At 35.0% G+C, this 16,440-nt stretch overlaps 2 protein-coding genes across 2 annotated transcripts; both read right to left on the bottom strand.

Annotated features, from left to right (window-relative positions):
* Positions 1 to 3,828: 3,828 nt before the first annotated feature.
* LOC131627859 (uncharacterized) lies at positions 3,829 to 8,115 on the bottom strand. Its single transcript, XM_058898720.1, has 5 exons — positions 7,885 to 8,115; positions 7,537 to 7,624; positions 7,165 to 7,232; positions 6,648 to 6,767; positions 3,829 to 6,515 (listed from the first exon to the last, which is right to left on the bottom strand). Exons 1-5 carry the CDS (start codon positions 8,113 to 8,115, stop codon positions 6,381 to 6,383), a joined length of 642 nt encoding a protein of 213 aa, XP_058754703.1. The 3' UTR covers positions 3,829 to 6,380.
* A 6,376-nt stretch (positions 8,116 to 14,491) lies between these two features.
* Positions 14,492 to 16,078, bottom strand: LOC131627867 (transcription factor MYB1-like). The gene is made up of 3 exons (XM_058898728.1): positions 15,876 to 16,078; positions 15,577 to 15,706; positions 14,492 to 15,177 (listed from the first exon to the last, which is right to left on the bottom strand). The coding sequence occupies exons 1-3, from the start codon at positions 15,997 to 15,999 to the stop codon at positions 14,628 to 14,630; spliced, it is 804 nt and encodes a 267-aa protein (XP_058754711.1). The 5' UTR covers positions 16,000 to 16,078; the 3' UTR covers positions 14,492 to 14,627.
* Between the last annotated feature and the right edge of the window lie 362 nt (positions 16,079 to 16,440).

Here is a 16,440-nt window from a genome sequence, read left to right as displayed (position 1 = left end):
TTTTCAGGTCATTTCACAATTAAAAGAACGTTATCATCCAAGTACAGTGCAAAGACGATCGTGTCAACGATTCAATCTTAACGCTCATTCAAGACACAAATACAATTCAAAAGCTTCATTCTGGGTCTTTCCTCAAAGATAATTCAGAAACAATCAACGAAATTCTCATCCTTTCTAGGAGCCTTTCTAGGTAGTCTTTTCTAAGACGTTTATTAGCCTTTCTAGGTAGTCTTTTCTAAGACGTTTATTAGCCTTTCTAGGTAGTCTTTTCTAAGACGTTTATCAACCTTTCTAGGTAGTCTTTTCTAAGACGTTTATCAACCTTTTTAGGTAGTCTTTTCTAAGACGTTTATCAACCTTTCTAGGTAGTCTTTTCTAAGACGTTTATCAACCTTTCTAGGTAGTCTTTTCTAAGACGTTTCATATCCTTTCTAGGTAGTCTTCTTTAAGACATCTCTATCCTTTCTAGGAACCTTTCTAGGTAGTCTTCTTTAAGACATCTCTATCCTTTCTAGGAACCTTTTTAGGTAGTATTCTTTAAGACACATCTCTAACCTTTCTAGGTAATCTTCTTTAAGACATGTCCGATCCTTTCTAGGAAACTTTTTAGGTAGTCTTCTTTAAGACATTTTCTCCCAAGCTTTGTTTAAAGCATAGTCTTCCTTAAGATATTCCTTCCCGAGCTTTGTTTAAAGCATAGTCTTCTTTAAGACATTTCTTCCCGAGTTTTGTTTAAAGCACAATCTTCTTTAAGACCTGCTTCTGTAAGACTTTATTCCATTATGATAAATCTCTCCTTCAGATACAGTCTAGCGTACGACTCATTCTGAATACTCAACAAATTACTATCCATCAGATACGATCAAAGCATATGATTCATTCTGAAAAGCATGTGCTTCAGACAGACATTTGGAAGAAGTATCTACTTTGGATGGCATCTTTATGCCCATCTCCGACAACACTCTGTCAACATCTGGGTGGCGTCTTAAAGCCCATCTCCAATGACACTGCTACCAGCACCGGAGAGTGCAAATTTTAGGGCACTTAAGTGTTCAATCATCTTCTACCTTCAGATCACGATAGGCAAACATACCAATCTACCTCTTCAGGTTTAAGAAGATTGAACAGGGGCAGCTGTTGTACCCCAAAATTTGCCCTTATATATTTGCAAATGTCATTTTTTTTCCGAATAAGTGACATAGCATAGTTGGTAAGAATTTGAGAGTAAAAGGTAAAAGAACGAGAGGTCCCGAGTTCGAATCTCACTTACAAACATTTTTCCTTTTATTTGTTACTAACCTTACTTTTAATTTTATTTTCATAAAAAAATAAGTTTTTTATATATTTTAATATTAATTTCGTATTTATTTATTTATTATTTTTTAAAATATATTTGTTTTTTCACTTTTTCCATTTTATTCATAAAAAATGTCAAAAATCATAAAAAATAAAAATAATAAAAAGATTTTTTTAATGTTGCATTTTAGGATAGTTTCTACTTTTAGGAAAAAATCTTCTAATTAATTAAATATATCAACATCAAATCAAACTTGGTTTAAATGATTGATTATATTAGTTAATAGGTTGATTAATTTCTTTTCTATTTTAACCTAAAAATCAATATAAATAAGGAGCTAACAATTAACCCGAAGGACGAATCTTTTCTCACATACAGTTTCTAACCCTTACCACTCTTTCACAAATTTTTACGTACAACTTCCAAAAACTTTTCTCACACTCCTAATTTTTCCAACCATCATAATACACATATCAGAACAGTCCCGAGCGAGAAGACGCCACGCCGGAAAAGCCACAGACACAATACCTCCGTCCATAAAACCGCCGCGAAGACAACACCAAATCTCCGACCGCTCAGCCATTGAGCATCTTTCCGACGAAGCCGCTCCGACGCACGCTTCTGGACGCTTCCGTTCAATCACCGTGAGATCCGCACAAGCAGCCCTTTCATCGCCGTCCTCGCCGGATCTATTGTCGTCATCGTCTTTAGTTGCGGTAACTTTTTCCCTTTGATTCGTACTTGTTTTGTTTTGATTCATTATTGTGTAATTGAATGTTTAATATTTGGTTGTGAATATTTGGTTTTTTTTTTCATTCATATCTCTATTCATTATTGTATTGTGCATTGTGTGTGAGAAAGAAAAGTGGTAAACTTTGTCATGAATGAATAATAGAGATGTGTGGTTTAGATTTGTGTAAAAAGGTGACATTATCTTTATTTCACAGAGAAAAAAAATTGAATTGTTTTTTTATATAAAATAAATGGTGTTCTGGGCCCCACGAAAATTGTTAGTAAATGGAATGCACTGCGTTTAGTCTACGTAGGTTATGTCTCAAACTTTTTATTTTCTTTTTTTCTTTTCAATTTTTATTGTTTAATATCATTACCTATTTTTCTTTAAATTATGGTTTTAATATTTGTTTTTTTAAGCTTAGAATGAGTTTTAGAACGACATGTACGTAGCTCTAACTGAAAATCACTAATAATACAATATAAAACACCAAAAATATTTATTTTCTTTAATTATAAAAAAATACAAAAAAATAGTTTGATTAATTTTAATTTTTTTTTTTTATAGAATTTAATATGCTTAGTTGACATTTTCTTTTGTTAATTATAATTAATATTTATCAGCAACAATTTTTACCATTTTATTCATGCATCACTTTATATATATCCGTACTAACATTTTGTGTTTTTGTGAGGTACTATGGACTCGAGGCATTTCATGTGGACATTTGCAAGTCACTAATTTTGTATCTTTAATTATTTTAGTTTAGCTTTGATTTTTATTTGGGTTGTATCAAGTTATAGCGTTTCATCCCCATTTGGCAAATTATATCCCCTCCCCAAAGCCATGTAATAGCGTAGGATTTTATTTTCCGCACTTTACTTTCCGCACACTATAAACTGGTGATATTAACTGCTTAGATGTATGGCTAATAGGATTGCATGATAAGATTAAAATCAATCGATAGATCACTAACTTCCAAGATTAAAATATCTGAAATTAACACACTTCTATTACTTGTGCACACACGCACCTTTAGGGTTTCCCCTCTTACGCTGCCTTTCGGAAAATAATGGTCAAGTCCCTCGAAAGTAGGGATGTCTTAGCAAGGTTGCCTCCGATTAACATCATCATAGTCCCTTCGATAAAAAGATCATAGTCCTCGATGACTCTTTGATGTTGCCTACAAAATATGATCTAGTCCCTCGAGTTGCCTACGAAAATGATGATAGTCCCTTCAAGTACTAAGACATCCTTACATGTTGCCTTCTATGACCATTCGATGACCCGCACATCCAATGTATAGGACTACCTACCCTTATATGGTATGGATAGTACTATCGCTCAAGGAAAGTCTTAGAATAGGAAAGACCTTATGAATCTAGGGTAGGTTACTCTTAAGTGCTTGCTCACAACAATTCAAATCAAATGCTTTTTCACACCCCGTTTTCTAACGCTGTCTTTTTAGACATTCTCAAAACAAAAGTGTTTTTCTAAACACACACTACTCCTTCAAACATTTCAAACAAATCAAAAGTGAGCTAGGCAACTAAGAGCCCGTAGATAACTACGGATGAAAAGGGTGCTTACACCTTCCCTTTTCATAACCTACCCCCCGAACTCAATCTCTTTTTAAAGAAGGTCTTTCCTGTTCTTTTATACCTTTCCTAATTGGATAAAATAAAAGTCGGTGGCGACTCTTGCTCATCGCAACATTGTTTGCTTAAAAATAAAAAGTCGGTTCACCGTATTACAACATGCAATTTCAAGGACTAAAATATTGATTTACTCAAGAAAATGCACAAAACTATGAGACTTGCTAGGAAAATGAATAAAACTCAATTCGTTGAAATTAAATGGAAATATACAAATTGATAAGACGACTGTTCAAGGCCTTGCATTCTTGGATTACTTCCTCCTCATCTAGAAGCTCTTCTAAAGTGAAATTATCCTTGTCTAATATAGCCTCCACCTGCACAACACAAGCAACGTAAAAGAAAAACACTTAACATCAATAAAAAGAGGAAACAGTGAAATAATAAAATAAGCTATGCAAGTTTTGAGCTAATTCAGAGTTAAGACATTGATTCTCAAGTAACCTACCCTCATCCTCATAAACTTTCAGACATTAGTTTCAATGCGAATTCCATTCCTAACTTACATCTTTAATGAGAAGTGTAAAAAACAAATACTGAAATCATAAAATTGATTCAATCTGTTATCATAAATCCAAATTTGGCCAAGAACTACACGACACTAGCTTCTGCCCAAACCACTTAAATCTCAAGGGCTTTTCATTGCTCAATATGCACATTACAATTGTAATACTCCATTAAATATGCCATGTTACAGTATTCATTACCAAAAAACTATAAAGTTCAGACACCGGAAACATGACCCTGACACCAACACGTCAATATCGGTAACAATTTTAAAAAATTATAAATTAACTGTTTCTGACACTCACAGACACACTTTTTTTCGTCGGTGCTACATAGCTGAAAAACCAATACAAAATAGCTAAATTGCATAAGCAAAAACAAAATCAATTAACTCAATTAAGTGGATCAATATTTCCTAATTGTGACTAAACATAAAACATACATGTGGAACAGATCAATTGAACAATGGCAGTCATTTTTCATTTTAATAAGGCCTGCTCAATTGAATCTTGAAAAGTTCACAATTTGATACCACTCTTTAAAATATCTTCCAAGGTGCTGTTACTGCAATTCTATAAAATTTAAATAGAAATTAATGGAACCAACTCTTGAAAGACACTACCAATGAGTTTATTTGGATAGTAATTGGATACGTTGTAGTAACCTAGGTTGTTAATCTCAGATAGCGGCGCGTAGCGCCGGACCTCCCAAATGCTATAGCGGCATAGCGGATAGCGGGATGACCGCTATTGTGAGCTTTTAAAAATCAAGCTAAATATTTAATATGAAAACATAAATACTAAAATAGGTTCCAACAACATACATAAATAATAAAAATAGGTTCCAACAACATTCATAATGACTTGAAAACAAAAGTTGCAACATACATAAACCAAAAGTTGCAACATACATAAACTAAACATAATGACTCAAATTAGGAATGTACTCAAAATGTCTAAATCAAATTCTAAATGTAAACAAAATGACTAAATCACATCCGCCTCATCTTCACTTCTAAGTTCCACCACATTAATATCATCTTGCTCATCACTTGATTCAATTTCAAACACTTCTTCTTCTACCTCCAACTCCTCATCTCCATTAGATACTAATGTAGCAAGTCTATGCCTAGTAACTCTTGTTGGTTCATGCCTAGATACTAATGTAGCAAGTTTATGCCTAGATACTAATGGAACGTTGAAACTAGGGCAGAATGGAACGGCTGCTGGCTGCTGTTTTTCAGTGAAGAAAGAGAATATTTATGACCTAATGCTCACTTTTAGCTTTTATAGTAGTTAAATAAAAGGGAAAAATACAAATTTGCCCTTAAAAAAATTCAAACTTACAGTTCTGACCGTATCTTCACAATAGCGGTCTGAATAGCGCTACAGAACCGCTATTGTGCCGCTATTCCACCGCTACGGCACATGAAATCGCGGCCGCTATTTCAGATAGCGGTAAACAGCCCAATAGCGTCGCGGCGAGGGCCTCAACCACTACGCTATACCGCTATAGCGCGCTATTGACAACCTAGGTACTAACATCTTAAAATTATAAATACAAAGGAAACAAACACTCACAATGAATATGGATAAAGTAGATGCTTGTCTCAGTGAGATTAGTAGCTGAACCGAAGGCTGCAATTTTGTGAAGATTACCGATATTGATTTTCTAATAATTTTATAGCTGATAAAATACATAATTTAGGAAAAAGGTAATACAAAAGTGACCTAAATTTAGTATTTAAGAACATTCATTATCACATCTCACCTCCATAAGAAGCGTTGGCTTGTAATCCTGTCAATACCATGCCAATCTAATATATAGTTTACCAACTAAATGTGTAGGACCACCATAATGGTACAGGACCATCCAAAAAGCAGCTTTGGGCTCGCCATGTTTTTTGTTTCTTTTTCTTCCCCCTTTTATTTTTATGAATGAAAAATTCAATGGAATATAACCTTTATCTACTGTAAATAAATAAGAAAAGGTATAAAAACAATAGATATAAATGATGTTTAATAGCCCTTCATAGAAAATCCCCAACCATACAACTACAAGACTAAGGACCATAAAATTTTCTTTTTAAAACAAAACTTGATACAAGAATCTTACTTTCCAGCAACAAAGGGAGTTCCTTTCCTGAATTTTCCAGGAATATCTCCTTGCAGACCAAGTATAATTTCAGTCATGGTTCGAACAATCCGAGGATCCTCACTGTAAGCTTAAAAGGGACAATATTTATTTTCACCCTCTCTGCAGTGTCTGCTGACATTGCTAATTCCAAAAGTTCCAATAATTTTTCATCTGAAACAACTCCGACCTGTTGCAGGTGATACAAAAGAGCATATTTGTAAATGATATACTCATATAACCAAAAGAAAAACTTCTGTGGAAGACAAAAGCATGGTCAAAACCATTACATTTCAAAGAAAAATAGTCACAGCAAACTCACAAGTTCGTTGACAAGAGAAGTAATGATTCTTTTTCCCAGCAAACTAAGCTGTTCTAACATTGATCCTATCCAATCCTTCAAAGTATCCAATCCTTCTGCAATCATGTCCAAACCTTGATCCTAAAAAGTTAACATCCAATTATATTTTGAAGCTGAACTAGTAAGTATAGTAATTATATTGCATCCTGTCTGTTGACATACCTCATCAGTTGGCAAATAAGAAGCTATATAACATGACCAAGATGTCTAAATTTCAATTAACAGCTTGCTATAAATGACTACCTAGTGCCTGCACCCTATAGAGCTTTGTCAGTCCAAGCAAGAGTAAAACAAAATCTTTAAAATAAAATTCCATTTTAGGGTTAAGGAACAAAGTCTAAGCTTCATCACTAATCCATAATTGTTAAAAGAACAACTACTCGCACTTGCATATAGCACATCATTGTTCTGAAACTTATAAATCTAACAATTCTCCAATCTAATGGACTAATACATTAGAAGCAACTAACAAACTAACCCAATCATTGGTTCTTCTGTATTTCTTAACGCCACAGTGAGTAATGCTGAAAACTCCAGCTACAAGTCCTATAATACAAAATCAAAACACATTAATTCTAAAAAACATAATGAATGCATGCTTCATCAGATATCAAAATCATACATACAGCAGAGTGAAATTAAAATTTTAAAAAAAATGTAATTCCAATGTACAACAATAACTACAACTTCACATTCAGCAGAGTGAGATTAAAATTAAAAATAATAATAATAAATGTGGTTTTTTTATTGTTTATTTTTTTTGTAACTAATTAACAATCTCTATAAACAGAAGAATCTACCACCGACGAACAAATTTGCTTCTTCATAACAGAATTAAAATCATGATTACCATTACCGCGTTGAATTATTGCATAATTGTGTTCACGGAGTGAACTCGCTTCCGGAATCAACTCGATCAAAGCAATTAACTGAACATTCTTCTCAAAAGAAACTCGTTACCCGTGATTCAGAAACCGAGTTCTTATTCTTCCTAACTGAGTCGCAGCACGTACGATCTCCACCATTACCGCATTAGACAACCGTCGAACCTCGCGAGCTCCGCCTATAATGACAGCAGGTAGAACTGCGCACTAAGTTGATTGAGTCTTCTTGCAGTGCTCGTCGTGGGTGGTTTCGTCTGAGACTTGGGATATGAGGAGATCAGACATGGGTATGGTTCCACGGAGGTAGAGGGTACCCATTTTCTGGAGGGCGAAGTGGTGGTTATGGTTGGTGGTTTTGTGGTTGTGGAGGAGGAAACGGCGTCGTGTAGGGGATGGTGGAGAGGTGTTGGGGAGAGTGGAGAGGGTGAAGTGAAGAGCGCAGATTGAGATTGTGGATTGAGCTTTGGAGATTGTGAGAGATTTTGATGATGGTGAAGGTGAAGATGGGCATGAAGGGTGAACAGGATTTCAAGGAGAGAGACCATGGATACCCTTCATCGCTTGGATTTACATCGGACTCAGACCCGAGGTAAAATGTACTTTTCGCCCGATGTAAAAAGTTTTTTCTGCACTAGTGAATCAACAACATAGTTATTAACACAGATGCAGAATAAACTATAGAAGGAGATTGGATTACGAGAGCGATTTATAAGAACGAAAACAATGAGATTATAGTCGAGGCTACTTGGAACTAAAGAGGTTACCATAACCCGATGCGAGTAAAAGTCGATGTATTCTTCATGCTCTTGATTTTGCGAAGAAGATGAAAATTAATAATTTAGTTATGATAAATGATTGCAAAACCATTGTTACTAAGGTTACAAAGAAGAAAGATACAATGCTTCTAGGATTACGAAGAAGAAGGAAAACACAATATGAAAGATATAACTGATATTTAGAGAATGATAGATACTATTCACACTATAATTATGAGATGTTCTATCAAACAAGTCTTGAAGAAAAGAATATGTTTTGTAAGGCAAAAGTGGGGGTAGCGGCAGCACCGGGGCTCGCTTATGGAGTCAAGCAGGGTTTGATTGAAGAGGGTATTTTCACGGTGAAAGCTACGCCGTTAGGGCCAAATCTGTGTCTACTAGAAGAGGTGGTTGCCGGAGATCTCGATATGTTCTTAGTTGAGGGAGGGGAATGGATCAAGAGGTGGTTCAAAGAGGTGAGGGAATGGAAACCTTCTGACGTTGAATGTGCTAGAGCGGTGTGGATATCGGCATATGGCATTCCTTGCCACGTGAGGAATAAGCGGTTCATTGACACATTATTCTCCGATATTGGAACAGTGGCGAACTATGAATGGATTCAGCATGCTTCAAGCAGACTAGATGTGGTAAAAATCATGGTGTTCTCTAAAGAGGCCGAAATAATCAGAAACAAAGTCTCAGTTTGTTTAGATGGTATGTGGACGAATATTCTTCTAATAGAAGAAGCTCAGTGGTCAACGGGTGAAGAGGGGTGTGCAAGTGGCTTTGATTCTAGTTCATCCGACGGTTCAGTCAAGGGGAGCTCTTCGGCGTCGGGAAGTGGGAGGGAAGAAGAAGAAGAGTTGATAGCTGCTTTTTCTGAATCAGAGTACTTGGGGAATGATGAAAGGGATGGGTCAACTCAAAGGAGACAGCAAGAGGGTTTTGCAGACAAGATAGAGAAATTGAGGATGGAGAAAATGGGGAGTAGTGAGGGCATTAAATGTTCTTACATGAAAGAGGATAAAGGTCAAGCTAGGGAAGAGAAAGGCTGTACAGAAGATAGCATTTCATCCACATCTTTTAGCAAAGTCTTGCGCAGCCTAGAAGCGGTTTCCTCTCCCAAAAAAGAGGATGACGTGGCAAGTGTAGTGGGGCCTGCGGGAGTTTTTGTTAATTACCCAAAAGTAGGAGATATCTCTGCTGGGCCCAAATTGCACCAAACTGATTATTTTTTTTTTGGGCCTTTGCGAAAGGATACGGGTGGACCGGTTGTTAGCAAATTAGTGGACACGAGCATAGGGAATCAGGGTAGTAATGCTAGCGGTTCTGCTGGAATGGAGGTACGGAGAAAAGTTCCGACGAATGAGGAAGGAAAAAATACCAAGATTCTGAACACAAAGAAGGTTAGAAAGAAGATGAGGGAAGTTCTCAATCTTGGTTTGAAGGTGGAAAACTACTGCTATCCAGCGGAGGAGTGCGGCCCACCGAGATTAGAATTTCCAGAGCTTCAACCAGGTTCTTTTCCAATTCTCTGTAATAAGAGTAATTCTTTGGGTGGGTTATCTTTGTCTGCCGAATCATTGACACATTCTGATGTGAAAATGTGCAACTCAAGAATTACTAATGGGGCTTTAGGAAAAGCAACCATAGGTCTGTGGAATTCCATTAATAAGCTGGGAATTATAAACAGAGCTTGTGATTTTGATCCAATTGCCAAACTAGAAGAGATAGAAAACCGGGATAGGAAAAGGGAATCAGGGGAGAAGGGGAAATTATCAAACTGTGAAAAATGATAGTGGTCTCTTTGAACATGAGAGGGGGAGGAAGCAGGGCAAAGAGGAAGAGAGTGGCGCTTACTATTCAAAAAGGGGAAGCAGAAGTCTGTTTCATTCAAGAGACAAAGCTTAGTAGTTTAAACAGTAGGGTGATAAAGGAATTGTGGGGAGATGCAAATGTTGAATGGTCGGTTTCGGATTCGGTAGGGGCGTCGGGAGGTATCTTAACTATGTGGAAGAAAGGTTTTTTCGAGCTGCTGTACAGTTTCAGAGGGGAAGGCTTTCTTGGCCTTTGCGTTGAAAAAATGGGAAATCTCATTTATTTCGTTAACATCTACGCTTCTTGTGATAGGAGCATTAGAAGAAGGACTTGGGAGAGGCTAATCGAGATAAAAGATAAAAACAAGGAAGGTTCTTGGTGCATAGGAGGGGATTTCAACTCCGTGACCTCTAGTGATGAACGGGTAGGAAGTTCTAAAAGCAACAACAAAAAAGAGATGGAGTTATTCAATGGCTTCATTGAGAAGATGGAGGTGGTGGATGTTCCTACCATAGGAGGCAAATTCACTTGGTTTAATAGCAATGGCAAATCTATGAGTCGGATCGATAGGTTTTTGTTGTCGGACAAATTAATAGTAGAGTGGAAAGTGGATGGTCAAAGAATTGGAAAGAGAGACATTTCCGATCACGCACCGATTTGGATTCAAAACAATAGGAAAGATTGGGGGCCGAAACCGTTTAGATTCAATAACCTTTGGTTCAACCACGAAGGCTTTATTCCGTTCGTGACCAAAGAGTGGGCGAATATTCCGTCCGTAATCCTAGGTGATACCTCTTGTGACAATCTTTGGAACTTGAAAGTGATCTTGCGAGGCTTTGAGCTTGTTTCGGGAATGAAAATTAATTTCGTGAAAAGCAATGTTATAGGGGTGCATGCCGGTGATTGGTTTATGAACAAGGCAGCTTGGTTCCTCTCTTGTAAGAAAAGTTCTGCTCCTTTCAAATTCCTAGGTGTTATGGTGGGAGTTTGCCCTAGGAACATCAAGGCTTGGAAGGAGGTCCTGAGTAACATAAAGGCTAGATTGTCGGCTTGGAAAGGTAGAAACATTTCTTTTGGAGGCCGGATCACGCTAATCAATGCGGTGTTAAATGCATTACCAACGTTTACTCTTTCTTTCTACAAAGCACCGACAAAAATCATAAAAGAAATAAGAAGTATTCAAAGTAATTTCTTGTGGAGCGGAAACGTCAACAAAAGGAGTATTCATTGGGTGAGATGGGAGATAGCCTGCAAACCCAAAGAGAAGGGAGGTTTGGGGATTAGGGATGTCCGTGAGGTGAATAGAGCTCTTCTTTTAAAATGGAAATGGCGCATTTTAACCGAAAATGATTCAATATGGAGTAAGTTCATCGAATTGAGGTATTTAAACCCCAAGCTCAAGGTTCAAGTAACGGGAGAGGTTGTTACAACTTCGGAGGACTCCATTTGGTGGAGGGATATTATCAACAACGACTTGTGTTTGACATCCTTTGAGCAAGGGTTCTCCGGTTGCATTAAGTGCACTCCAAAAAGCGGTAAAAATATTCTGTTTTGGCATAGTAACTGGATGGGAAGTCAATCTCTGTGCGTCCTTTTTCCAGATCTGTACGCTTTTGCGGCCAACAAATTATGCTCTCTCAAGGATGTAATTACTTGGCATAACGGGGAGGCTCGGTGGAATAATTTACTTATGCTGTCTGAGGAGTTTTTCCATGTTGTTGCCATTGAAGGAGCAGCGCCTGCTGCTAACGGTTCTGCTGCAAGAAGATGGAGCAGCTTTCACGATTTTCTCCAGCTTCCGGTTTTGAACAGCAGCGAGGATGACGGTTTCACTTGGCTGCTGAACAGTGAGGGCGCTTTTTCGGTCAGCAGCATATCTTGTTTAGAGGCTGACAGCAAGGATATGGCGTGGTCGGATGCTACGGTTAGTCATATGAATGTCGTTTGGAATTTAAGCTTACCGTTACGGATAAAGGTGTTCGCTTGGAGATTATTCTCGAACAAATTGCCGGTGAAAGAACAATTGTCTTTTAGAAATGTTCAGAATTTAAATTCGGTGGATTGCGTGTTTTGCCAAGCCCGTGAGGAGAATTTGTGTCATTTGTTTTTTGAGTGTGTAGTCACTAGAAGAATTTGGAGTAGTATTCTGTGTTGGATTGGGGTTGATTCCAAAATGTCCTTAGATGAGTTGCTGGATTTTGGTTACATTCAAGACAAAATCAAGGATGTGAAGAGCAAAATCAAGACCAACACGATTTGGGTGGCGACCGTTTGGAGCATTTGGCTCATGCGAAACGCAATTATCTTTGAGAATAAGCCTTATAGCTTTGATGTGGTGTTCTCTAATGTCATTTTCCTCTCTTGGAGATGGATGACTCTATGTCATTCTTCGTACCATAATAGTTTCTACGAGTGGTACAAATTACCGTTTTCTTGTAATCTCTCAGTTTAGTCTTTGTTTTTGTAAGGGTTGCACCCCTAGTGCGATATCTTATAAAATTGCGTATTGAAAAAAAAAAAAAAAAACCTAAGAGGAGGGTGAATTAAGTTTTATAAATTTTTCTCGTTCTTAAGTGATGATTCTTTCCTTTTTATTTTCCAGAATTATGATGAAGAACTTAGAACAAGAATGCAGAAAAATAAAATAAGGAAAGTAAATATGACACGAGAATTATACTAGTTTCCATGTCCCTTCACATCATGTGAAGGATTTTCACTATGTTAGATCTTTGTTCGGCCTCACATCAAGACTCTCCTATAACCTTCTAACATAAACACCAAACCTATGGTGGACTTTAAATCAACCAAATTCAAAGGATCTTTTCACAAACATCAACACTATGATAGACTTTGAATCTCCCTAAATCAAACAACCATTTACAACATGAACAAAAAATATACCACTTTCTATTAGCACAAGCTAATAGAAAATACACACACTTTCTTTACAAACTAAATCACTACACACTTGGTGATCAACTACAATAGTTGAACAAATTTAAATATATGAAGTTGTTCTTGAATAAATTTCAAAAAATAATTGATCTTCTCTTTCAATGTACTATTCAATAAGATAAGAATGCATAAGCTTTGGTTAGATGATGAACATCTTCACACACAAAACCTAATAGATTTTAGAAATGGACCCATATGTCATAATCAGAGTGGTAATGATAGGATGGCTAAAAAATTTATCCTGCCACCCTTCCAATTAAACCTGACACCCCCTAATTTTTCATATTGACTAAAATGTCCCTCTTATTTTTTTAACTAACAAGGTGTTGAAAATTTTCTTTCTCGCGTGAAAAATCTAGTATGCATTTTTACTAGAATTTTTTAAAAATCAGGTAAAACCATGCTAATTTTTGGATTTTTAAAAATTCTTATAGTTCATATAGAATATACATATAAAAACAAAGTTAGGACTTTCGTAGTTTTTGATAAATCCGATATGTTTGTAATTATTTATATCTTTCAAAAGTTTAATAGTTCATATTCGATAGGCCATTAAAAAACAAAGTTAATACTACCATTTTATTGATAATTTTGATATAAAATAAAAAAATGTGTTTCAAAATAGGTATAAAAAATACGAATTTATACCGGATTTTAGAAAAAAGCAATATAAAATCATAGATTTTTTAAAACAAATTATGAAATTACACCTCTTTTTAAAACACACAGGTGTAAAATCTATGACTAATATAATGCTTTTTTTGAAAAAAAATGGCAAATATTCAAAATTTTGGGATAAACAAAAAAAAAAAACAGACACCAAAAATTTCGTAAAAATCAGATATATTAATCCAAAATTCAAGAAAATCATAGTTGTTTAAAAATTTTACATATTTTTGTCAAGAAAATTTTGATAAAATTATACATAGTAGAGGGTCCTAGGTCAAAATAAAATGATAACATAATAAATTTTCGGATGGCTCATATGCTGGCCCATAAAACAATTCATAATAAAAATAAAGAGAATATTTCAATCCACTCCTTGATACTTTTAGGCACTTAGCGTAATTCTATTTATGTCTTCTGCTTCCGGAGATATGCATTAGGAAACACCTTTTTATTGGGTCCAAATTTGGGTTTTTCGAGAGCTACATCTACAGAAGTAATTTAAATTGGTAAATGCTGGAAAAAACTTCAAAATAATTAAGTTAAGAGAAGGTTCCGTAGATGAACCTACGGAACAAATCAACGTTGACTTAAAAAAAGGTACTTCCGATAATACACCTCCGAAAACACATAATATTTTAGAAAATGCACATAGTTCGTAAGAACCTGGGATGGGATAAGAGATTCTCAAATAAAATTTGGATTGACAATGTAATAAGGCCCAATCTTGAGAATGACTACATTTAATATAATCACTTTTGGTTAAAAAAAAATACAAATACAATGGAATCTATGATAAAAAAAAAAAAAACTTATTTTGTACATAGATTTAATTGTATTTGTTGCACAATAAAATTCAAAACCTAATTTAAAATATCTAAAAGAGAATCAAATTCACAAAGACTAGAATCCCAATAACAATCACCTACATTAATGGGACCTTCAATAAAATAGTTTTCAATATTTTGCCACTCTAAAATGGAATTTTTCTCCTCTTGTAATAAAGGGCATGGGCCAATTTTGTCATTGCTCTCAATCAACAAACTTTCCCACCACATGGCTGAGAGTGTAGAGTTTCCAAGAGATGGGGGTGCAGCAGAGTCTCCATCACCATTAATTGGTACTATAGTACTCTCTATGTTACTATCTGGAGCAACACTAGCATCTTTAGTTGAAAATGTCACCATTGGTTTTACAAAAGTATGTTTCCCATTCAACCAAGGTGAATGAGATGAAAAAGTTCGAGGTTGAGGTTTTATAACTTCATGAGCTTTCATGGTTTCCTTAGGTTTCTCTTTTGCTTTATTTTCTTCTAATTTTCTTGAAATCATCTTCTTCCGCAAGTGTGTATGCCAATAATTCTTCACATCATTAGAAGTTCTACCAGGAAGTCTTGCAGCAATTAATGCCCATCTATATTATGAGCCATATACATCAGTTAGTAAATCAGCTAAAATACTTATATAAGAAAAGAAGAATAAAAAAATATTACTTTCTTCGTATTGATTAATTTGATCACAAAGATTAAAAAATACAAATAAAATAATATATTTTATTAAATTATTCTTATCAAATATTTAATGTTTATCATTATATGATAAATATAAAGATATTGAAATTTAACTGACGCAAGTATAGTCTAATTTTAGAAAATAAAATTAGAAAAAAAATGTAGCATTAAAAATTTAAGAATACATTATTTCAAATCAATTTTACATTACCATAACTATCATATTTTTGCACATAGTATTTGACAAAATTTTATAAAAAATATATAATTAAATTACAATTTAGTCTTGGCAACATAGTTACCTGTTTCCTAAGAGTTTGTGTAACCTTAGAATCATATCAACTTCATCCTCAGAAAAACTTTCTCTATTGATGGAAGGGTTTAAATAATTTAACCATCTCAATCTACAACTTTTCCTGCACCTATTCAATCCTGCCAAATGCATGTAATCAATATTTTAACAAAATAATATAAAAAAATTAAACTAAATAATACTATATAGTTTTTGTTCTTGAAAAGGAAAATATATTAAATTAAAAATACAAATAACCCAAAATACAAGATATGCTAAATATATATAATAATCAACATTATTGTATACCTGCTCTTTGTGGAACTAAATGCCATTTTCCTTCACCATGCTTGTCAATACAAGCTTTAAGTAACTTGTCTTCTTCATATGTCCATGCACCTTTTCTAACACCTATGCTCTTACTTTTCTCCATTTGTACTTGGTAGCTATACGCTTTCCCTTTATTGTCCACAGAAAAATAAAGGCATTAGGCTTCTCTATCTGTGCTTTAAAGGGAATTTTGTGTAGAAGAGACAAAGAGTGAGATACTCCTTATCATTTTCTTTCATTTTCATCCAAAAAAGTGTATTCATTAACATGTGAATATTGTTGTTACACGTAATACTCAAATTCATCTCTAAGATTTTTCTATCTCTTCCTTTTATTTCTTAATAATCTAATTTTTTTTCTTCATTTTTGTCTCTCTTTTCCACTCTTTGTGTGTAAAAAGTCATTTTAGCTTTAATACGTTGTCGGTATGCAATATTTGTTTGTTTGTTTTAACTCTTACTTATTTTTGGGTTTAATAAGTGATTCTTGTAATATTTATTTGGTTTAATTTAGTGTGTTCTATTAAATTGCATAATAATGGATA

Source organism: Vicia villosa, unplaced genomic scaffold, assembly GCF_029867415.1.
Source record: "Vicia villosa cultivar HV-30 ecotype Madison, WI unplaced genomic scaffold, Vvil1.0 ctg.000406F_1_1, whole genome shotgun sequence".
NCBI classification, from domain to species: domain Eukaryota; kingdom Viridiplantae; phylum Streptophyta; class Magnoliopsida; order Fabales; family Fabaceae; genus Vicia; species Vicia villosa.
This window is presented reverse-complemented; position numbering and strand designations above follow the sequence as displayed.